The sequence below is a fragment of the Aquarana catesbeiana genome, linkage group LG12 (genome assembly GCF_042186555.1).
Source record: "Aquarana catesbeiana isolate 2022-GZ linkage group LG12, ASM4218655v1, whole genome shotgun sequence".
NCBI lineage: Eukaryota > Metazoa > Chordata > Amphibia > Anura > Ranidae > Aquarana > Aquarana catesbeiana.
This window is the reverse complement of record NC_133335.1, coordinates 129433051-129458651: the sequence shown is the minus strand read 5'-3', so window position 1 is coordinate 129458651 and position 25601 is coordinate 129433051. Positions and strand designations below refer to the sequence as shown.

General features: G+C 43.1%; 1 protein-coding gene across 9 annotated transcripts in view; it reads left to right on the top strand.

Moving 5' to 3' along the window:
- FBXL20 (F-box and leucine rich repeat protein 20) overlaps positions 1-25601 on the top strand; it is a 592644-nt gene that overhangs the window by 85656 nt on the left and 481387 nt on the right. For all 9 annotated transcript variants that reach the window (XM_073608335.1, XM_073608334.1, XM_073608339.1 and 6 more), the window contains exons 2-3: positions 15817-15878; positions 16059-16113. In XM_073608335.1, coding sequence (XP_073464436.1) covers positions 15817-15878; positions 16059-16113 — 117 coding nt within the window. The remainder of the gene's footprint in view (positions 1-15816; positions 15879-16058; positions 16114-25601) is intronic.

The following is a 25601-nucleotide window of genomic DNA, read 5'->3' as shown; positions in this document are numbered from 1 at the left end:
GTCCCCCGCCATTTCTTACAATGCCATGAGAAAAACCCAAGGGGCACTAAGTTCCAAGTCATCGACAAATTTGTCCCACACTGGAGGGGGGGCCCATGCACTAGAGGAGTATCTAAACTTGAAACTTTCTGGATTTACCAGCTAAAAAGCTACTCCCCCTATGGGTTAAATGTTGAATGGGACATAAATACATTTATAAATAAGTCTTAAGTAGTAGCGATTTCCCTGTCCCTGCTAGAGTCGATGCTTTACCCATCTATGTTTTACCTACCTGTCATGTGACCCTATGGTTTGCGATTACATTTGAACTTCTGGAACCATATGGCAGGCAAGACATGCATTTTTTTGCACTTTTAGGGCATGGCTACCTTGGAGGACCCAGGGGCCAGTTATCATGCACGTCCAGATTTGAGGGCCTTTCTTTCCTTTTCTTTTTCCTTTCTTTCCCCTTTTTTCATACAAAAATATTTTTTGACACAACCCTGTAGATGCATATATAAAAAAAAGTTTTTCTTTTTTTTTTCACATACATATTGTTTTTATATCTCGATGGGAAGTTTTTAGGGACTCCCTAGTGACCTTAGGACTTTATATACTCACCAGTAATTGGATGCTTTATATGTACTTATACGGATTCATATTACAATGTCTATTGATTGTTTACAGTGTACGGATACCAGCACTAGATCAAAATTGTTTTCTGTATTATATATATATTTTTTCACACTTTTTTGTCAAACTCTTAGTTTTCTATGATCCTTTAGGTATCTTTGTTCTTCTTGATACGGAGTCATTAGGAGGTTAACGCCTTTATAGATTTGTGAACGGATATATTTCAGTTAATGTCTGTTTTTCTTATCATCACCATCTTATCAGCATCTTATTCACACTTTCGTCGACACAGGAAGCTGCGGGGATATGAGCGCTCTATTCTGGCGCGCAATGACGTCCATTTTTGGCATGTAGGTGGAGTTATTTCACCCTCTGCCACACTATTCATTCTGCCTCTTTCTATAATGGAAATGAGGCGTGGAGCACATCCGCCGATGCGCGATGATATCATCCCTAAGGACGCGAACACATGACTCCGCTCAAGATGATTTGATTGGTTGGCGCCGTCACATGTCCCTGTGACGACTGTCACCAACACATTGTTCACTTCTGATTGGCTGGTGTGTCCGCTGAATAGCGGCACACACAGCTGACTGCCATCTCATTATTTTACTGCTGTATATGTTAGCGTGGTACCAAGCACAAGGTTGTATGCCCCAGTAGAAGGACTATGGTCCGAAACATGTCGGGTCGCTGAAGCCGTCTGTGCCCTGTTACCATGCGATTTTATCTTTTTAACACTTTGTGATCACGATTTTTTACCTTTTGTATCTGCTGTTTACAAAGGAAGCTTTCTCCTTTTTGTGGTTTTCAATAAACCTTATACAATTGATTCATCCACTATGTGGAGACCTTTTTCTTTCTCCATATGAACCAATATTTGGTGCGGTGAGAGCTGTATCCTGCGATAACTGCCTGCTAGCTGTGAAGAGGAATCCATCCATCCGTTGGTGATCAAAGTACCATCTACATCCACGGTTGCCCCAGGTGGGACCTTTGGAACCTATTACCAGCGCTTCCCAGCACGCACTTCTAGGATTGGTTGATCCATATGCCTGAATGACACTCCGCCGTATGGTGAGCGTGTCCACCCTGTCTGGTAAGCGCATTTACCCCTTCTGCTCACGTGTGGATTCTGAATACACGAAGACCATTCACCTGATTGAATATCACATATATATATATATATATATATATATATATATATATATATATATATATATATATATATATATATATATATATATATATATATATATATACTGGAGAAAGATTTTTGAAGGGGCGGGACTTTGAGCGAAGCACACGGATGCAGTAAAGAAATGAATTAAGAAAAGGTTTATTGATTGAGTCAATTTTTTTAGAACATAGATTGAAAATACATTGCATATAGTATGTCATTGTTTCAAGATGAATCATCACATATAGATACATTATCATATTGTAAAACAGTATTTTACAGATACACAGGTCACGTAATAACATGATTAATTGTATTGTAGGAATACTCATAAAAGTAGCTAGCGCATTAAAGCGTCATTAGAAATAATAGTGGAGATAAGATAAGTAGAAAAATAATATTAAAAACTTGCATCTGGTAGTAGAAAATGTAAGGCAGTATTTTACAGTTGCACGGGTCACATAAGAGCGTGATTAATTGCAGTGTAGGTAATACTGAAATCAGTAAAAGGATGCACTAAAGCATCACATTAGGAAAAAAGGAGAAATGATACTTGGTGGAGAAGAACGGCCGTAGTGAATTCCTGGATGGGTGGTTGTAACGGTAGTTGTTAGCTCTACGCGTTTCGGGACCTTTAAGTCACTCGTCAGGAGCAAGACCGTAATAAACATCTGAGAAGATAAAAGTAATGGTAGGGACATTGTCATAATCAGAGAAATGGGTGGGAAAATGCAGGGAATGTGTATTTTTTGTGCAAAGTGACTGCGCACAGGGGTCACCGGCTGGTGCTTTCCTCTTCCCGTGCCGCCCTTGTCTTGTCCTGGAGCTGTGATGTGCACTGGGGACTTCCCTCCCTGATTGTCAGCTGGTCGGCGCCGTGAGACGCCTATTTATCAGCCGGCATGTTTAACCACCTGAGCAGCGGGGATTTCTGGTTGGCGCCATGGCTGGACACGCTGGGTTTGGCGGCCAGGCATCTGGTGTGTCCCCCGCTCCCCATTCTGCTTAGTAGCATGACGTTGGGGGCCGGTCTGGGTTGGCTATCACTGCTGGGGCTTCCCCCCTAACTGCCACCTGCACTTGCATCTTGTACTTTCCCCCTTATCACATCGTTTTCTTTGGCACATTGGCCCAATCTCACCTGCACCAGGTAATATAGCCTTCACCTTATATTTTCCATTTACCACATCCAGCCTTATCCCCCTCTCTCACCCCTCTCCCCCCCCTTGTCTTTTTTCTCTTTTTTCTCTCTTTTTTTCTCTCTTTCTTTTCTTTTCCTCATTTTTTATTTCTTTGTTCCCCCTAGCACTTTACCCCTTTAATTCACCCAGTTTCTCACTCTTTTCACTCTCTGCTCCACCTTATGTTTTCACTTGCACCCTCATCCCCTGTGCACCACATTCACTAGCCCTCCCCCCTCCAGTAGGTCCCTACATTGGGGCCTTTCAGTTTATTTCTTTTTCCTTCTTCCACCCATTCTCCATCCTCACTTCTCCACTTGTACCTTAGTGGATGTTGTCGCTGCGGGTTTATGCTGCCTGGACAGGTCCCCTCAGCTCTGGGACTGACATTAGTGGCCGGGTTGACTTGCACGGCTGTGCTCCCCCTCTGCGCAATCACACGCATGTAAGTAGTAAGGACAAATGCATGGATGTGAGAGGGGATGTTGCACATTCCCTGCATTTGCCCCCCCATTTCTCTGATTATGACAATGTCCCTACCATTACTTTTATCTTCTCAGATGTTTATTATGGTCTTGCTCCTGACGAGTGACTTAAAGGTCCCGAAACGCGTAGAGCTAACAATTACCGTTACAACCACCCATCCATGAATTCACTACTGCCGTTCTTCTCCACCAAGTATCATTTCTCCTTTTTTCCTAATGTGATGCTTTAATGCATCCTTTTACTGATTTCAGTATTACCTACACTGCAATTAATCACGCTCTTATGTGACCCGTGCAACTGTAAAATACTGCCTTACATTTTCTACTAGAGTCCAGATGCAAGTTTTTAATATTATTTTCCTACTTATCTTATCTCCACTATTATTTCTAATGACGCTTTAATGCGCTAGCTACTTTTATGAGTATTCCTACAATACAATTAATCATGTTATTACGTGACCTGTGTATCTGTAAAATACTGTTTTATAATATGATAATGTATCTATATGTGATGATTCATCTTGAAACCATGACATACTATATGCAATGTATTTTCAATCTATGTTCTAAAAAAATTGACTCAATCAATAAACCTTTTCTTAATTCATTTCTTTACTGCATCCGTGTGCTTCACTCAAAGTCCCGCCCCTTCAAAAATCTTTCCACAATACTTAACGGGATGGAGGATGGGATGTAGTCGGCCCCCATCCTCACTCAAAGTCCCACCTTTTCATCCCTTTATTCATATATATACATACATTCTTTCTTCTTATCACTAAAAATATCACACTGTTTATGTTGCTGAACTCTTATTATGGACACTGCCTCCAACCATTGGAGTATACTGGTTCACGTTATCTGTTGTATCGTTCAATCATTACGATGTTGAACTATTTGCTATTACACACAACATATATATTCATGGAGTGTTAGCCCACCCCTTTTTTTCATTTCACTTAGCGCTGCATTTATTTATTATAATTTTTGTTGTACGGTTATTACACTGGTGATGCTGGCTGCTATTATGTTCATATAAGTAATTTTATTTTTTTTAGTAGCGCAACGTTATTCTATTTTATATTCTTAATTGTGAAATGATTGAGACCCCTATAATCAATACAAGGTCTCAGTTCGACCACTCCTCTTCTTCACAAAGAAGAAACCAGCAAGAGACGAGGATTTGCGGATGAAACCTCGAGAGAGTGCGTCTGCAACATACTCCTGCATGGCCCTCTCCTCCAAGACCGACAAAGGGTAAACCCGGCCACGAGGGGGTATGGCACCAGGTTGAAGGTCAATTGCGCAATCATATGACCGGTGTGGAGGCAAACTACCGGCTTGACCTTTGTCAAAGACATAGCTAAAATCACGGTACTCCTCCGACAGGGAGGAGAGTGAAGAGGTGCACAGGACATTGGCTACCTTCAGGAAGCATGTCTTACTGCATTGTGGCGACCAGGAGAGAACCTCAGCATGGAGCCAATCAAAAGAGGGGTTGTGCCTCTGTAACCAATGATAACCAATAACAAACTGAAACTTAGGTGAGGAAATGACTTGGAATTGAATAATCTCATGGTGAAGAGCCCCTATGGCCATGAACAATGGAACAGTCTCATGAGTCACATGGGCAAGTCTGTAGAGGTGTCCCGTCAAGAGCCTCAATGGCAAGTGGAGTATCACGCAGCTGCAGCAGAATCAAGTGCTTCGATACAAAGGCAGCATCAATGAACAGGCCTGCAGCCCCTGATTCCATTAGAGCCTGTATCTCGACGGATGACTCAGCCCAAGAAAGGGTAACCGAAACCAGGGGCTTATCCTTCTGGATAACTGGGCTGAAACAACGCCACCTAAGGTCTGTCCGTGACAGGACCTCAAGGTTTGGGCATTCCCTGGACGGGTAGGACAAGACTTCAAATAGTGACCTGCCTGGCCACATCAAAGGCACAATCTCTCCCCCCTCCTAAGTGTTCTCTCATCCGCAGAGAGACACGTGAAGCCCAAGTGCATGGGTTCATCTTCACAGACCAACTCGGTACCAGGAGGCATGGGAGTTGAGGGTAGCAAGGGTGGGACAGCAAAGTTTGGAGACAAATGTACAGGAGGCTTCTGCAAGCACTCCTTAAAAGGAAGTCTTTCTCTGAGTCTGGAGTCAATGAGGATGGCAAACGTGATCAACTTCTCCAGCTCAGTGGGTATATCTCTGGCTGCTATCTCACCCTTGATGGTATCCGAGAGACCATGAGAAAAAGCAGCCACGAGGGCCTCATTGTTCCGAGCAACCTCTGCTGCCAGAGTAGGGAATTCAATTACGTAATTGGCAAGCGTACTCGTACTCTGTTTGATGGACATGAGGCACTTGGCAGCAGAAGCGGAGCGTGCGGGAACGTCAAATACCCTTTTAAAAGAAGCCACAAACTCTGGGTAACTCAAGACAACAGGTTTTTGCATCTCCCATAGAGGGTTTGCCCAGGCCAAGGCTCTCTCAGAAAGCAAAGATATCACGAAACCTACTTTGCTTCTGTCCCTGAAAAAAAGTCTGGGGCAGCATCTCAAAGTATATCTCAACCTGGTTGAGAAACCCTCTGCATTGGACTGTATCACCCCCAAATCGATGGGGAAGCGAAGCAGAACCAGACATACCTCTTTATAGAGGTAATACTCGAGGCGGGTGCCTGCATAGAGACTGGAGCAGCAGCAGGGATGGCCTGCAACACAGGTTGTACCCGAGCAGCCACAGTGGGAGATTCCAAGTGAGCCCTGCGACTCGGGAGCGTTTGTAACGCCATGGCAAACTGATCCATGCGGTGATCCTGCTCCTCCAATCTGGAAAAAATATTACCAACAAATGGATTGACTGCATCTTCTGAATTCATGGCCTTCGCCTACTTTTAGAAACCATGAAATCTGACAGACAGAAGTACAGTTAAATCACACTTGTTTAACCACCTCAATACCGGGGCCTATTCTGGCACTTCTCTCCTTCATGTAAAAAATCATCATTTTTTTGTTAGAAAATTACTCAGAACCCCCAAACTTATATTTTTTTTTAGTAGACACCCTAGAGAATAAAATGGCGGTCATTGCAACTTTTTATCTCGCATGGTATTTGCGCAATAATTTTTCAGACGTCAGATGTTTCATGAATTAAAAAATAACAAAACAGTCAAGTTAGCCAAATTTTTTTGTATAATGTGAAAGAAGATGTTACGCCGAGTAAATAGATACCTAACATGTCACGCTTCAAAATTGCGCACAATCATGGAATGGCGCCAAAATTCATAACTTAAAAATCTCCATAGGCGACGCTTAAAATTTATTACAGGTTACCAGTTTAGCGTTACAGAGGAGGTCTAGTGCTAGAATTGTTTCACACGCTCTAACACATGTGGCGATACCTTACATGTGTGGTGTGAGCGGCGTTTACATATGTGTGCGTTCGCTTCTGAGCGCGAGCTACCGGGGACAGGGGCGTTTTAAATTTTTTTTTTTATTTTACTTAACTTTTTTTATTTTTACACTTTTTTTTACATTTTATTTTTTTTTATCACTTTTATTCCTATTACAAGGAATGTAAACATCCCTTGTAATAGGAATCTATGTGACAGGTCCTCTTTATGGAGAGATGTGGGGTCAATAAGACCCCACATCTCTCTTCCAGGCTGGAAAGCATGAGATCGGGGAAAAAAATTCACTTAGTTTATTTTCCATGTACTTATGACGTCACGCCCGGGCCTCCGACGATCATAGAGATGACTGGTGACCATATGGTCACCAGTCATCTCTATCGTCCTCATCCGGCGCCGGACGATTCTTTCTCCGGGCCCTCGATGGCACGGGAGAGCCCGGAAAAGCACCGGATGGCGGCGGGAGGGGGGGACATCCCCTCACGTCTCCTATAAGAACGATCAAGTGGCGGAACTGCCGCTATGATCATTCTTATCATGCACAGAATCGCCGGCTGAAAAGAATGATATCTGAATGATGTCTGTAGCTACAGGTATCATTCAGATATACCCCCCAAAGTGAGGACGTTTATATACAATGGCCGGTTTTGAAGTGGCTAATAATATTAATAATAAAAAGGTAAACAGAGTAAACGTAGTCAAAACATAGCCAGAGTTCAGGAACCGGAATGGATAGTCAGACAAGCCAAAACGTCAGGGAGCCAGAGATGAGCGTAGTAGAACAACAAGCAGGATCTGGAGCCAGAAGGAATGTCAGCCAAGCAAGTCTTTAACAGGAACACAGGAGAGCATTTCTAGAGATGTGACCAGTGTGAAGGCAGACATCATCTGGGCTGGACGGCTTAAGTAGACAGGACTGACGAGCAGGATATAATCAACAGGTGAGTCACTGTGGAGATAAAGGAGCTGGCAATTAGCCGACAGCTGAGCGGCCAGCTTTGAGAAGGAAGGGCTGAGCCCAGCCCTGACGGAATCCCAAGGAGGCCAGCAGAGAGAAACTGCTCCTATGAGAACGCCAATAGTGCGGCCGCACAGCCAGGGACAGCTTGGACGGCAGATCCCAGAAGTGACATCAACAGGAAGGGGACTGAAAACCAGCGTGGACCACAACCGGAAGTGAGGTCATCAAGATGGGACGCGTTTGGGACCTACTGATTGGTTCCTTCTTCACATCACATCAATGACAGGATTAGGAAAGCAAAGCTTTTTATGTTCTGTGGGCGGGATATGGGCAGAACTATGGGCAGGAGTAAAAAGGCAGAGAACAATAATAATAATAGCCCAGGATTATAATGTAATCACCCAATGGTGATTGTACAAGGACGCACATTAAACAAATGAGACTAGACAAACGTATAGAGCGCAGGTTTCAAAATTTGTCTATGGCAATGGGCTTGTGGGTGTAAGATCTATGTTAAGACCTGTATTACATAATCAAACACATACGGTTACAACTGTAGATATACAAATACGGATGATGAGCATGAGAGGTAGTATGTGAAAAAATATAAATAAAAACAAAAATAATAATAGAATAGAAAATAAAATAAAAATAATAAAAAAATAAAAAGGAAAACATGCAGCATATGGTTATCCAGTGAAGGACATATATGAAAATGAACATGGCTGAGTATAAGTGTAAATATTAGTCAAAATCAGATAACCCATGTTTATCAACAATGTTGATCATGGAAGCATATACGTTAAAGTATGGTACCCATTTCAAAATCCTCGTTCAACCCTCCAGGGGTCAGCACGTTCAAAGAGAAAATCTAGAACTTTTCTATCTGGCAGAGTTTACGATAATGCTCCGCTGGGGGGACGTCTTTAGACATCGCCTCGATAACCGCTTGCCATTTGAATTTTATCTCCAATTAAGACAATCATCTGCCCAGTCTGCAACTCAGAGTGCGCTATATAAACATTTTGGTCGGTGCGTTCTTCTAAGCATGTGATTTTATCATGTATGTTGTTAATAGAGGCTCTAAAATCATGCTACAGCTCAGTCTGAAGTGAAAGGAGCATTTGCCTTTGGAGAATGTTCTGATGCTGGTTTTTCAGTGGTGGGGTATGCAGCCAGAGTCGGTGTGGGTGAAGAGTCTGCTGTGGGACTACAGGTCCCAGCCCCATAATGCATTTAATGGGAGGTTGCTTGGTAGGTCTGGGGATTCAGCCATCCTCTTCCCTTTCTCTCCTGGAGAAGGGTCTGGCTCACTAGGAGAGCTGCGGTTTCCTCCATTTCAATGGAGGGAGAGTTGGCTGCTGCATCTTAATCAGTCAGCCGCTCCAGGTCTCCTCTGTTGGTCGTCACCATCTTGGCTTTTATGCTGTGTGGGCTGCATGTAGAAGTAAAGTCGAGCTGGCGCGATCCCTTAGCCTTGGATCTCTTGCGGGACATAGCATAGTGAGTGCCCTGGATGTTCCCCTCCGGTCCAGAGGGCGGATGACCGCGCTGGAAAGGCTGGTGAAGCTGTTTTACGGTGTGGAGGAGCGGAGCTTGGGAGTTAAGCAGCCATCTTCTCCTGTGGCCAGACCACGCCCCCTGAAGTTTATTGGGATTTTTTTTTTTTTTTTTTTACCAAAAATATGTAGCAGAATATATATTGGCCTAAACTAATGAAGAAATTAGATTTTTTTTAAAACTTTTTTTATTAGATGTGTTTTATAGCAGAAAGTAAAAAATATTGTTTTTTTAATTCAAAATTGACAGTCTCTTTTTGTTTATAGCGCACAAAATAACCACAGAGGTGATCAAATACCACCAAAAGAAGGCTCTATTTGTGGGGAAAAAAGGACATCAATTTAATTTGGGTACAGCGTGGCATGACCGCAGTTGTCAGTTAAAGCAACGCAGTACCATATCGCAAAGAATGGCATGGTCAGGAAGTGAATAAAACCTTCTGGAGCTGAAGTGGTTAAATGAATACACAACCACCCACTCCCAACCAGGGAATATTGTGCAAGGAAAAAAATGGGTGAATTTAGTATGAATATTTACACAAACCTTTTGTTTACTGAGTGAAAAATAAGTCGTGCAGTAAAGCACTTTTCCCATTTTGTTTGACATTTTTTTGAATCTTCTTTGAAACCATTTTCAGTGGGCAATTCTCATTTAACCACTTCAGCCCCGGAAGGATTTACCCCCTTCCTGACCAGAGCACTTTTTACAATTTGGCACTGCGTTGCTTTAACTGCTAATTGCGCGGTCATGCAATGCTGTACCCAAACGAAATTTGCGTCCTTTTCTTCCCACAAATAGAGCTTTCTTTTGATGGTATTTGATCACCTCTGCCATTTTTATTTTTTGCGCTATAAACGGAAAAAGACCGAAAATTTTGAAAAAAAAAAATATTTTCTACTTTTTGTTATAAAAAAAATCCAATAAACTCAATTTTAGTCATACATTCAGGCCAAAATGTATTCGGCCACATGTCTTTCGTAAAAAAAATGTCAATAAGTGTATATTTATTGGTTTGCGCAAAAGTTATTGCGTCTACAAGCTAGGGTACATTTTCTGGAATTTACACAGCTTTTAGTTTATGACTGCCTATGTCATTTCTTGAGGTGCTAAAATGGCAGGGCAGTACAAAACCCCCCCAAATTACCCCATTTTGGAAAGTAGACACCCCAAGGAAATTGCTGAGAGGCATGTTGAGCTCATTGAATATTAATTTTTTTGTCCCAAGTGATTGAATAATGACAAAAAAAAAAAAAAAAAAATTACAAGAAGTTGTCACTAAATGATATATTGCTCACACAGGCCATGGGCATATGTGGAATTGCACCCCAAAATACATTTAGCTGCTTCTCCTGAGTATGGGGATACCACATGTGTGGGACTTTTTGGGAGCCTATCCGCGGACGGGGCCCCGAAAACCAATCTCTGCCTTCAGGATTTCTAAGGGTGTAAATTTTGATTTCACTCTTCACTGCCTATCACAGTTTCGGAGGCCATGGAATGCCCAGGTGGCACAAACCCCCCCCAAATGACCCCATTTTGGAAAGTAGACACCCCAAGCTATTTGCTGAGAGGCATGGTGAGTATTTTGCAGCTCTCATTTGTTTTTGAAAATGAAGAAAGACAAGAAAAAACATTTTTTTTTTTCTTTTTTCAATTTTCAAAACTTTGTGACAAAAAGTGAGGTTTGCAAAATACTCACTATACCTCTCAGCAAATAGCTTGGGGTGTCTGCTTTCCAAAATAGGGTCATTTGGGGGGGGGGGGGGTTGTGCCACCTGGGCATTCCATTGCCTCCAAAACTGTGATAGACAGTGAAGAGTGAAATTAAAATTTTACGCCCTTAGAAAGCCTGAAGGCGGTGCTTGGTTTTCGGGGTCCCATACACGGCTAGGCTCCCAAAAAGTCTCACATGTGGTATCCCCGTACTCAGGAGAAGTAACAGAATGTATTTTGGGGTGTAATTTCACATATTTCCATGGCATGTTTGAGCAATATATCATTTAGTGACAACTTTGTGCAAAAAAAAAAAAAAAAAATTTGTCTCTTTCCTGCAACTTGTGTCACAATATAAAATATTCCATGGACTCGACATACCTCTCAGCAAATAGCTTGGGGTGTCTACTTTCCAAAATGGAGTCATTTGGGGGGGTGTTGAACTGTCCTGGCATTTTATGCACAACATTTAGAAGCTTATGTCACACATCACCCACTCTTCTAACCACTTGAAGACAAAGCCCTTTCTGACACTTTTTGTTTACATGAAAAAATTATTTTTTTTTTTGCAAGAAAATTACTTTAAACCCCCAAACATTATATATATATTTTTAAAGCAAATGCCCTACAGATTAAAATGGTGGGTGTTTCATTTTTTTTTTTTCACACAGTATTTGCGCAGCGATTTTTCAAACGCATTTTTTGGGGAAAAAACACACTTTTTTTAAATTTTAATGCACTAAAACACACTATATTGCCCAAATGTTTGATGAAATAAAAAAGATGATCTTGGGCCGAGTACATGGATACCAAACATGACATGCTTTAAAATTGCGCACAAACGTGCAGTGGCAACAAAATAAATACATTTTTAAAAGCCTTTAAAAGCCTTTACAGGTTACCACTTTAGATTTACAGAGGAGGTCTACTGCTAAAATTACTGCCCTCGATCTGACCTTCGTGGTGATGCCTCACATGCATGGTGCAATTGCTGTTTACATTTGACGCCAAACCAACGCTTGCGTTCGCCTTAGAGCAAGAGCAGGGGGGGACAGGGGTGCTTTTTTTTTTTTTTTTTTTTTCTTCTTTATTTTTTTTTGCTTTTTTATCTTATTTTTAAACTGTTCCTTTCATTTTTTTTTTTTTTTTTAATCATTTTTTATTGTTATCTCAGGGAATGTAAATATCCCCTATGATAGCAATAGGTAGTGACAGGTACTCTTTTTTGAAAAATTTGGGGTCTATCAGACCTTAGATCTCTCCTCTGCCCTCAAAGCATCTGACCACACCAAGATCGGTGTGATAAAATGCTTTCCCAATTTCCCAATGGCGTTGTTTACATCCGGCGAAATCTAAGTCATGAAATGCTCGTAGCTTCCGGTTTCTTAGGCCATAGAGATGTTTGGAGCCACTCTGGTCTCTGATCAGCTCTATGGTCAGCTGGCTGAATCACCAGCTGCATTCTCAGGTTCCCTGTTGAGACAGGAGAGCCAGAGAAAAACACGGAAGACGGTGGGGGGGGGGGCATTCCCTCCCACTGCTTGTAAAAGCAGTCTAGAGGCTAATTAGCCGCTAGGATTGCTTTTACATGAAAGCCGACCGCTGGCTGAAAAGAATGATACCAAGATGATACCTAAACCTGCAGGCATCATTCTGGTATAACCACTCAAAGTCGTGAATGGCGTACCTGAAGACATAAAAATGGTTAACAATAAAACACAGTAAACGGTAAAGTATAAAAAATTGCATACCTGAAAAGCAAACATGATAAAACATAATAACAATAAAACATTGCAGAATAGAATACAGTAAAAAAGAGCAGAACAATAGAGAGAGAATAGAGAGAGAGAGAGAACAATAAAACAACAACTATTTTTTTTTTATTATATATATTTATTTATTTATTTTTTTTTTTTACACTTTTTTTTGTAACTGTAACTTTTATAACTGTAACCGATTCCAGGTTCGGGTCTCTCAAAATGCGATGGCATCTTGAGAGACCCTGTGAAAGTGTGTCTAGTCTGTGCAATGCTGTACCCTACGCTAATACTCAACTAGTGCATGGTAGCGTTCAAAACATTCACCAATGCAAAGACCAGGATTGTCAGGACAGGAGGGACAATAATAGCGGGTGTCACGCCTATATCCGTGCTTGCTGCAGACACAACATCTTTTTTGGGGGGGGTTAGTTGGGTAGGGGTACTCGGGAGGACATAAAGAAAATGCCTCTCATGCAGCCGACTGCATTTGGTTGGGGATGTGAATGGGGGAAGTACGGGCGCTGCAGAAGTGGTGGGTTCCCAATTAGGATTGGCGAATGCTGCAGGAAGGGCACTATGGGCACGACGAGCCTGTGTTTGTCTTCTTGGTGGCAGCGGGAAACTACTTGTGCTTGCCACCTCACCAGCTTGAACTGCACTTATGGGACTCGCCACGTCACCAAGTGTTACTGCAGTGCTGGTTTGACTACGACCGGGGTGTACTAGGCCGCTGGCGCTTGCCAGTTCACCAAAATGCTACCAAAAAAACTGTTAGCGATCGCAGGGATCAGGCCTGACTCTGCGAACGCTGCAGTTATGTGTTTAGTGTTTTGTAAGTGACAGTGATCGATCGATACTGCACTTGGGTGGGCTGGGCTGGGCCCGGCGGAGGGGCAAAACGCAGGTGCTAGCAGGTATCTGGGCTGATCCCGCTAACACTGCGTTTTTGGGAACCCTAAACTGCTGGGGACGCTAGTATAGATCTGATCGGATCAGATATTGATCCGTTCAGATACTACACCACTAAGGGAGGTGTACGGTGCGTGCCTGGGTATTAGCAGTACTGGCACTAACCTGACGCTGCCTGGGGCTGGTGCTTGCCAGTTCACCAAAATGCTACCAAAAAAAACTGTTAGCGATCGCAGGGATCAGGCCTGACTCTGCGAACGCTGCAGTTATGTGTTTAGTGTTTTGTAAGTGACAGTGATCGATCGATACTGCACTTGGGTGGGCTTGGCCTGGGCGGAGGGGCAAAACGCAGGTGCTAGCAGGTATCTGGGCTGATCCTGCTAACAATGCATTTTTGGGAACCCTAAACTGTTGGGGACGCTAGTACAGATCTGATCGGATCAGATACTATACCACTAAGGGAGGTGTATGCTGCGTGTGTGGGTGTTAGCGGTACTGGCGCTAATCTGACGCTGCCTGGGGCGACGCATATCACGGCCGGGCGATCAGGGGGCTAAACCTTTATTCGGTAATAAACGGCGGGTGTCCTGACACTATAAAAAAATTAACGAACTAACCAGCGTCACCTGTAACGGTTATACGGTGATCAGTGGTGAAAGGGTTAACTAGGGGGCAATCAAGGGGTTAAAACATTTATTAGGTAGTATATGGGGGTCCCCGACGCTATAAAACACTGACGGCGAACCTAAATATTTACCTCCCTAACTAGCGAGACCAGCGACACTAATACAGCGATCAGAAAAATGATCACTTAGCGACACTGGCGATGGGGGGTGATCAAGGGGTTAAAACTTTATTAGGGGGGGTTGGGGGGGTACCCTAGACCTAAAGGGGGCTAACAATAACCGCCACAAACTGACACCATGCAGTAATCAGAAAAAAAAAAAAAAACTGCTTGGTGTCAGTGAGACGGGGGGGGGGGTTTGGGGGATCGGGGGTGATCGGGGGGTAATCGGGGGGGATTGGGTGTGTAATGTATGCCTGGCATGTTCTACTGTGTTGTGCACTCACATTACAGTCTTCTCTCCTCGGCGCCGGAACGGAAAATGCCGAGCCGAGGAGAGATGACATAATTTCCTCTGCCTCTGTGTACAATACAGAGGCAGGGAAATGATTTGATTGGCCAGGAGCGATCGCGAGGGGGGGACCACGAATGGATGGCCTCCCCCTCACCACCGATCGCCGGGGAGGATTTGCCGACCGCCGCGGGCAGGCAAGGACATACCTGTAAGTCCTTTTGCCTGCCCGTGCCATTCTGCCGACATACATCGTCGTGTGGCGGTCGGCAACTGGTTAAAAATGTACAATGGTTATAAATGGAGTAAATGTGAAAATTAAATCTTGGCTGAAAAAATGGGTGATCCTTGCATGAAAATATTGCAAATAATTAATGGGAAGGCATGTGTTTGAGGAAGCCAACTTGGAAAGAATTTGAGCTTCCAGCCAAGAGTAGCAACAGATGTGACTGGTTAGCTTGAATGAAAACTACATACGTGTTCTGGGTCAGTCACTCAGTGTATTGAAACTACTAGATTTTTGCTATAGCCAGGCAACAAGTATTTTTAGGAGGATAGATGACCAGATCAGAACTTACTGATTATAAAATTAGTGGAAATCTCCCCAATATGGACTTAATATAGAACAATCTACACCTGGGAAAGGCCATAGCCCTTCTCTGCTCTCACCAAAATGAAATAAAATGTGTTGTCTGGAGTTGGGCTTTTATGAGGCAAGGTTTCCTATCACCGTATATGCACACACATGTTCTCTCATGATTACTGCTAGTTGCACCCATTTATATCCCAACAAACAACGAATTTCTCCTAATCCTATATTTGTTGAAGTGATCAGTGCAATATGAGGTAGTGGTTTATTATATATTGGAATTGACTTGTTCTCTCTTTTTCAGCAGCTCTCCAGTTTAGCTATGCAAAACTTTGTGTGTGCGCTCTATTTTTCACTTCACTTCCTTGTTTTCTTTATACCACCAGATGTTCTCAAACAACGATGAAGCTCTTATTAACAAGAAGCTTCCAAAGGAGCTGCTACTTAGGTGAGCACATTTGATATTCACAAATTTGTCATAAATTAATGTAATATATAGTTAAACTGGTGCAAAATCTATGTATCAGATGCATAATCTGTATATCCATTTAGTTTACTTCAGGCTGACCCAAGTCAGCTGTGGTTTGACACTTTAAAAGGTGATTCTTCTTTTTTTTTTTTGTCCTAGGATTTTCTCCTTCTTAGATGTTGTTACACTTTGTCGATGTGCTCAAGTCTCCAGGGTAAGTAAAGTGGGTTAACGACTATCTCTTCCAAAACACATTTTTCAAGTTTGTGCAGGTCTAAGGCGACTAACTGTCTCCAAAGCTCTTAGGCCTCATGAGTTAAAAAACAATTAGCTGCAAAGCCACTACCAACCAGAAAAAAGGGACTGTAAGAATGTGCTTTTAGCAGCTTTTTGCATGGGCGTTAATGCGCGTTTAGCCGCATTAGCTTTTAGCAGCGTTTCTCTGCCTCTATTGAAAATGAATGGTTCCCTGTGAAAGCCGTCTCCTGATCTGACTTTCAGTACATTGATTTGAATAGAAGTTGCATCCAAGTCAGATCATCTTGTGCTCTGAGGATCTTCAAGAGAAAACCCCATGCCAGAATTGCAAAAAAAAAAAAACGGCGTGGGGTCCCCCCTAAGATCAATACCAGGCCCTTTGAGTCTGGTATGGCTCTTGAAAGGAACCCCACGCCAAAATGGAAAAAGAAAACAGTGTGGGGTCCCCACTCAAGACCATACCAGACCCATGGGTGGTATGGATTTTGAGGGCAAACCCCGCGTCAAAAAAAAAAAAAAGTGTGGAGTCCCCCCAAAATCCATACCAGACCCTTATCCATGCATGCAGCCCATCAGGTCAAGAAAGGGGGGGAATTGGTAAGCCCCCCCGACCATACCAGGCCACATGCCCTCAACATGGGGGTGTGGATGCTTTGGGGCAGGAGGGCTTTGGGAACAAGGGCCTCTTCACGACAACCCTGGGCTATGGTTGTGGGGGTCTGCAGACAGGGGGGTTATCGTATCCCAGCCCCCCCATGTGAATGAGTATGGGGTACCTACCCATTCACCCAAAAAAGGCATTGTAGTTTGACAAGTCCCTTTTTTTTTTTTTAAATCTTCCTCCGGTCTTCTCCTGTGTTTTCCCATTCGGTCTTCTTCCTTCGGTCTTCTCCGCTGCTGTCTTTCCGTCATGTGACATCACAGGGATGGGAGTCTCATGGTGATGTAATCGGATGACCATGCCCCATGGCTATATAAAAACCAGCAGACAGCGGAGCTGGCACAAAGACGGGAGGACAGCGTTAGAGGAGTAGAAGACAGCAGTGAATGAATGAACTGAATCACCTCAAGGCGCTTGGTCCGTCCTATGTAGTCCAGCTTGTTAGAAGAGGTAGGTCTTGAGTTTTTTCCTGAAGGCCTGATGGTGGTCCTTGGACTGCGAATCTTTGTTCTCCCTTTGATTTGTAGCGGGATTTGGGGATGTGGAGGAGACTGTGATTAGGTAAGTAGCGTTTTATTTTCTCGCAGGTTTTGGATGAGTTGTAGGCTTGCAATCTGGTTTTTAGGTAGTCCGGTGTAGAGGGAGTTTGCAGTGGTGGAGAAGACCGGAAGAAGATCACATAGTTACATAGTTAGGTTGAAAAAAGACACAAGTCCATCCAGTTCAACCATAAAAACAAAAAAAAACATAAAAAAAAAATTGTACAATCCAATAGACCCAATTCTATACCCACAGTTGATCCAGAGCAAGGCGAAAAACCCCAGCAGAGCATACTCCAATTTGCTACAGCAGGGGAAAAAATTCCTTCCTGATCCCCCAAGAGGCAATCGGATTTTCCCTGGATCAACTTTACCTATAAATGCTAGTACCCAGTTATATTATGTACATTTAGGAAAGTATCCAGGCCTTAAAGCAATCTACTGAGCTGGCCAGAACCACCTCTGGCGGGAGTCTATTCCACATTTTCACAGCTCTTACTGTGAAGAAATTTTTCCGTATTTGGAGATGAAATCTCTTTTCCTCCAGTCGTAAAGTTTTTTTAAGATTTTTAATAAGGGACTTGTAAAAATCGTCTCTTGTTTTTATTTACACTACACTGCCTTTTTTGGGGTAAATGAGTAGAGGTACAATATACCCCATACGCCTTCACATAGGGAGGAGCCAGGATAAGGGGGGCCCCCCAGATTCCGATAAGCCCCCTGCCCGTAGACCTCCACAACCACGGTCTATGGTTGTCGGGGAAAAGGCCCTTGTCCCTATCAACATGTGGACAAGGTGCTTTCCGGGTAGGGGGGCACAGAGCCCCCCCTGCCCCAAAGCTCCCACACCCCCCATGTTGAGAACATGTGGCCTGGTATGGTCCAGGAGGGGGGCACTCACTCGTCTGGTATGGACTTTGGGGGGGACGTTAAATCGTAACGTTAAAAAATTCTTATTAGAGGAAAAAAAATGGCCTTTAAAAAATAATAAATTGGAGGGGGCATTGTCAGCATTCCAACACCACAAGACATGCAATAAGAAGTGTAAGAAGGAAATTGGGGCGGCTAAAAAAGACTACGAAAGACAGAAGGCAGAGGAGAGTAGAAAAAATCCCAGGGAATTTTTCAGATACAGTTTGGTCCATATACATTATCTCACAAAAGAGAGTACACCCCTCACATTTTTGTAAATATTTTATTATATCTTTTCATGTGACAACACTGAATTAATGACACTTTGCTACAATGTAAAGTAGTGAGTGTACAGCTTGTATAACGGTGTAAATTTGCTGTCCCCTCAAAGTAACTCAACACACAGCCATTAATGTCTAAACCGCTGGCAACAAAAAGTGTACACCCATAAGTGAAAATGTCCAAATTGGGACATTTTTCCTCCCCGGTGTTATGTGACTCGTTAGTGTTACGGTGTGAATGGGGAGCAGTTGTGTTCAATTTTGATGTTATCGCTCTCACTCTCTTATACTGGTCACTGGAAGTTCAACATGGCACTTCATGGCAAAGAACTCTCTGAGGATCTGAAATTGTTGCTCTACATAAAGATGGCCTAGGCTATAAGAAGTTTGCCAAGACCCTGAAACTAAGGTGCAGCACGGTGGCCAAGACCATACAGCGGTTTAACAGGACAGGTTCCACTCAGTACAGGCCTCGCCATGGTCGACCAAAGTAGTTGAGTGCATTGCTCAGCATCATATCCAGAGGTTGTCTTTGGGAAACAGATGCATGAGTGCTGCCAGCATTGCTGCAGAGGTTGAATGAGTGGGGGGTCAGCCTGTCAGTGCTCAGACCATACGCCATACTCTGCATCAAATTGGTCTGCATGGCTGTCGTCCCATCTTTAGAAGTTTCTTCTAAAGATGATGAACAAAAAAGCCTGCAAACTGTTTGCTGAAGACAGACTAAGGACATCGATTACTGGAATTATGTCCTGTGGTCTGATGAGACCAAGCTAAACTTTTTTGGTTCAGATGGTGTCAAGTGTGTGTGGCGGCAAACAGGTGAGGCAAGTGTGTCTTGCCTACAGTCAAGCAGGGTGGTAGGAGTGTCAGGGTCTGGGGCTGTATGAGTGCTGCCGCCACTGGGGAGATACAGTTCATTGAGGGAACCATGAATGCCAACATGTACTGTGACCTACTGAAGCAAAGCATGATCCCCCTCCCTTCAGAGACTGGGCCGCAGGGCAGTATTCCAACATAACAACCCCAAACACACCTCCAAGACGACCACTGCCTTGCTAAAGAAGCTGAGGGTAAAGGTTATGGACTGGCCAAGCATGTCTCCAGACCTAAACCCTATTGAACATCTGTGGGGCATCCTCAAACGGAAGGTGGAGGAGCGCAAGGTCTCTAACATCCACCAGCTCCATGATATCATCATGGAGGAGTGGAAGAGGACTCCAGTGGCAACCTGTGAAGCTCTGATGAACTCCATGCCCAAGAGGGTTAAGGCAGTACTGGAAAATAATGGTGGCCACACAAAATATTGACACTTTGGGCCCAATTTGGACATTTTCACTTGGGGTGTACTAATTTTGTTGCCAGCGGTTTAAACATTAATGGCTGTGTGAGTTATTTTGAGGGTGCAGCAAATTTACACTGTTATACAAGCTGTACACTCACTACTTTACATTGTAGCAAAGTGTAATTTCTTCAGTGTTGTCACATGAAAAGATATAATAAAATATTTACAAAAATGTAAGGGGTGTACTCAATTTTGTGAGATACTGTATTTGGACACAGGCACAATTTTAGTTTTTTTCAGGTATTTACCAAAACATATTCAAGCTAAGTTATATAATGGATATGGGCTGAAAGTGCACACTCTCATGTTTATTTTGAGGGTATGTACACCCAAATTGGAGGAAGGGTTTAGGAATTACAGCTCTTAAAAATAGCCATTCCCTCTTTTTCAATGTACCAAAAGTAATTGGACAATTGATTCAAAAGCTGTTTTCATGGCCAGGTGTGGGCTGCTCCTCTCTAATTATTCATCAATTAAGCAGTTAAAATGTCTGAAGTTGATTCTAAGTGTGGTATTTGCATATGGAATCTATTGCTGTGAACCTACATCATGTGTTCAAAGGAGCTGTCCATGCAAGTGAAACAGGCCATTGTAAGGCTTCAAAAATGAAACAAATTCATCAGAGAGATAGCAGCTACATTAGGATTGGTCAAATCAACAGTTTGGTACATTCTGAGGAAAGAAGAGCTCACTGGTGAGCTCAGCAACATAAAAGGCCTGGACGTCCCCAGAAGACAACAGTGGTAGATGATCGCAGGATCCTCTCTAAGTTAAAGAAAAACCCATTCACAACCTCCAGACAAGTGAAGGACACTCTCCAGGAGGTGGGCGTATCATTGTCAAAGTTTACAATCAAGAGAAGACTTCATGATAGCAAATACAGAGGGTTCACCACAAGGTGCAACCAGTTCATAAGCCTGAAGAATAGAAAAGCCAGATTAGACTTTGCTAAAAAATAATCTAAAAAAGCCAGACCAGTTCTGGAAAAGCTTTCTTTGGACGGATGAAACTAAGATTAATCTGTACAGAATGACGGGAAGAAAAAAGTGTGGAGAAGGCTTGGAACCGCTCATGACCCAAAGCACACAATGTCATCTGTAAAACATGGCGGAGACAGTGTGATGGCATGGGCATGCATGGCTTCCAGTGGCACTGGGTCATTGGTGTTTATTGATGATGTGACAGAAGGAGCCGAATGAGTTCTGCAGTGTTTAGAGATATACTGTCGGCCCAGATTCAGCCAAATGCAGCAAAGTTGATTGGACGGCGCTTCACAGTACAGATGGACAATCGTACAAAACACACTGCAAAAGCAACCCAGGAGCTTTTGAAGGAAAAGAAGTGGAATATTCTGCAATGGCTGAGTCAATCTCCTGATCTCAACTAAATTGAGCATGCATTTCACTTGCTGAAGGCAAAAGTAAAGGCAGAAAGACCCATGAAGAACAACTGAAGACAGCTGCAGTTCGTGCCTGGCAATGCATCAGAAAGGAGAAAACCCAGTCTTTGGTAATGTCCATGGGTTCTAGACTTCAGCAGTCATTGTCAATAAAGGATTCTCAAAAAAAATATAAAAAAATTAACATTTTATTTGTGATTATATTCATTTGTCCAATTACATTTGAGGCCCATGAGAAAGGGGGAACTGGGTATAAAGACTGTTGCAGTTCCTAAAATTTGTACTTGATATTTATGTTCAACTTCTTGAATTAAAGCTGAAACTCTGCACTTCTGTATTGTATTGTTTTGTTTATTTTATTCTGGTGGCATACAGAGCCAAAAGTATGAAAATTGTGAATGTGTCCAAATATATATGGACCTAACTATATTAACAGTAAAAAAGCAAAATCCGAGCACTTTCCCACATAAAAGACAATAAAGGGAGGATGGTTACAGATGACACAGTGAAGGTCACTGTACTAAATGCTTTCTCCTCTGTTTTTACATGGGAACAGGAGGGGTATAACTGACCACAACAGTATTGTTAGTAGCACATCACAGGACATACCCTCGTGGCTAACAGAGTCTGGAATCAAGGAAAGACTTGATAAGCTTAACACGAATAAATCACCAGGACCAGATGGCTTACACCCGAGAGTCCACAAAGAACTGTCGGGTTATAGCTAGACCATTGTTCCTAATCTTTGTGGACAGCATACTGACAGGAATTGTACCAGCTGATTGAAGAAAAGCCAATGTGGTACCAATATTCAAAAAAGGCAGAGACATATCCAAGAATTTGCTAATGAAAATAGTATCATTACTAGTAATCAGCATCGGTTTACGAAGGGTCGTTCTTGCCAGACCAATCTGTTAACATTCTACGAGGAAGTGAGCTGTCGTTTAGATGGGGGGAGCCTGTGGATGTGGTGTATCTAGATTTTGCAAAAGCATTCGATACAGTTCCCCAAAAAAAGCTTTATCTACAAGCTGAGGTCTGCAGGCATGGACCATAAGGTTTGTTCTTGGATAGAAAGCTGGTTACAGGGGAGCTTCCAAAGTGTAGTGATTAATAACGTGTACTCCGACTGGTCTGGAGTGGTAAGTGGGGTACCCCTAAGTTCTGTCTTGGGACCAATTCTGCTTAATTTATTCATAAATGATATAGAGAACGGGAAACGTAGCTCAATCTCGGTTTTTGCGTACGACACAAAATTGAACAGGGCAATAACTTCACATCAGGATATAGAAATTTTAAAGAAAGCTTTTAAAGACCTGAAGAAAATAATGGAGTGGGCAACTACATGGCAAATGAGGTCAATGTGGAGAAATGTAAGGTAATGCACATAGGGGGCTAAAAGCAAACTCCAACTACTCACTAGGGTGAAAACCTTTGGGGGAATCGAGGATCTAGAAAGATCTGGGGGTTCTAGTGGAAGACAGACTGAGCAATAGCATGCAATGTCAAGCTGCAGCTATAAAAGCTGGCAGAATAATAGCATGCATAAAAAGGGTATATACTCCAGAGATAAAACTATAATCCTGCCGATTTATAAAACTCTGGTCCGGCCATATCTGGAGTATTCCATCCAGTTCTGGTCACTAGTCCTTAGAAGGGATGTGCTACAGAGAGTCCAAAGAAGGTAACGATATTGATAAAGGGATTGTAGGACCTCAATTACGAGGAGCGACTACAACCACTGAATTTATTCTCGCTGGAGTTGAGATGCTTGAGAGGGGACATGATAGCGATCTTACTTTAACTGACAATTGTGCGGTCATGGGACGCTGGACCCAAATAAAATTGTCCTTTTTTTTCCCACAAATAAAGCTTTCTTTTGGTGGTATTTGATCACCTTTGCGGGTCTAATTTTTACACTATAAACAAAATAAAAAAAAAAGAGTGGCAATTTTGAAAAAAAAAAAAAAAAAATTTTTTTACTTTCTGCTATAATACATATACAATAAAAAAATTTAAAAAATCTAATTTCTTCATCAATTTAGGCCAATATGTATTTTGCTACATATTTTTGGTAAAAAAACCCCAATAAGCGTATATTGATTGGTTTGCACAAAAGTTTTATAGCGTCTACAAAATAGGGCATATTTTTATGTCATTTTTATTTTATTTATTTTTTACTTGTAATTGCGGCTATCAGCGGTTTTTAGCGGGATTGCAGCAGACAGATCGTACATCTAGCTGACTTTTTGACACTTTTTAGGGAACCATTGACATTATTACAGTGATTAGTGCTAAAAATATGCACTGATGCTATATAAATGACACTGGCATGGAAGGGGTTACCATCAGGGGCGATCAAAGGGTTAACAATGTTCCCTCAGTGGGTTTCTAACTGTGTGGGGGGATGGGCTCAATGTCTGACAGCACGGCGGTTTGCTTGTTTACATCGGCAGACCACCTTTCTGTCTCTGCGGGGAGTGATCGAGGCAATTTCTGCCAGGCCTGCTGGTTGGCTCCCTGTGTGACCAATAAGCGTGCGGTCGCAGCTCTAGCGGCGTGCGTGTGCCTCCCAGTGGCTATTGACAAAATCACATACAGGTACATGTTTTTGCACAATAGCGCCACCTTGCCACAGTATATGTATGGCAGGTGGTTGGGAAGTGGTTAAGGATCTTTGAGAATTATTAACTTAAAGTGGTTGTAAAGGCAGAAGGTTTTTTTCTTAATGCATTCTTTGCATTAAGATAAAAAATCTTCTGTGTGTGGCAGCTCCCCCTAATACTTACCTGAGCCCATCTCTATCCAGCAAAGTGCACAAATGCTTTGGCCGTTCGATCTCTCCCTCCTGATTGGCTGAGACATAGCAGTGGCGCCATTGGCTTCCGCTGGTGTCAATCAAAGTCAGCCAATCAGGAGAGAGAGGGGGCAGGGCTGAACCACGGCTCCTTGTCTGAATGGACACCTGGAGCTGCTGCTCGCCCGGGTGTCCCTATAGCAAGCTTCTTGCTGTGGGGGCACTGAACAGGAGGGAGGGGTCAGGAGCCCTGAAGAGGGACCCGAGAAGAGGAGGATCTGGGCTGCTCTGTGCAAAACCAACTGCATAGAGCAGGTAAGTATGACATGTTTGTTATTTTTAAAGATAAAAAAATTGAGACTTTAGTATCACTTTAATATTAAAAACAGCTACTCCTTTGCTGTCTAAGAATATATAAGTAGTATAACGTCCATAGTCTGGGCAAATGTACACTTTAAAAAGACCAACTGAAAACCATATTTTAAAGGCACTCTCGAGCCAAATCTTAGAAATAAAGGCTTGCACAGGAAGCAAAGCTATCTGTGTGGTGCTTCAGATTTCTATTCAGGAATTACTGTAATACACCTGCTCTTTTGTGGCGGTCTTAGAACATGCCTGCATGCTATGCTGAAACACTGTCTTACAGCCTGTATACATAAACAAGAGAAAAACAGAAAAGGCCATGGTTTATGCAGTTACAGGTAAACCTTTAATGATCAAAGTATAAAGAGCAGCAATGGTTGCTCTCACAGTACTGTGCAACAGTTTTAGGCAGGTGTGAAGAAATGCTGTATTGTAAGAATGTGTCACGTACCTAGTAAATGAGCCCGATATGCAGAGGGAGGCCTCTCTTACGCCCCTGACTCGCGCCCCCTGATAGAGTGAACAGGAGGCGCGGGAGTACAAGGTAGCACGAGTGCCTGGCAGGATCAACAACTGGAAGGTAGGCCTGGAGTTCTGGATGATGCTATAGCTGGGGGTCAGTAGAGTGGAGACAGCAGACTTGGCTAATGACTGGAACTGGCTTCTATCAGGAAGACACTCACAGGATACAGAGAGGAGGTTCCAGGGACTGGAACACAGGAAAGTCAGGCAGGCCGGGTCATACACAGACAGACAGTACTGGAACAGATGCAGGAGGCAGGAGCAGAGTCACTGGACAAGCCGGGTCGGTAACAGGTAGGCACGGATGGACCAGAGGATAAGGCAGGTGCAAGGTCGTGGACAGGCCGGGTCAGATGCAGGTGGATAGCAGCGGTAGTCACAGGGCAAGCCGGGTAATCACAGGAACAGATCAGATAAGCAAGTAACTCACAGGGAATGCTGTAGATCAGACAGCAGAGCTTTAGTGTAACAGCTGAGTTAAAATAGCCTACCTGGCACTGGGGATCGCGCGCTTACATACGAGCTTGCGCATAGGCACCCGCAATCGCACACCAGCTTGTATAGAACTACTGCTCCCAGCAAGCCTTTCCTGACATTGTCCCCCCCCCCCCCCAAAGGGCAGCCT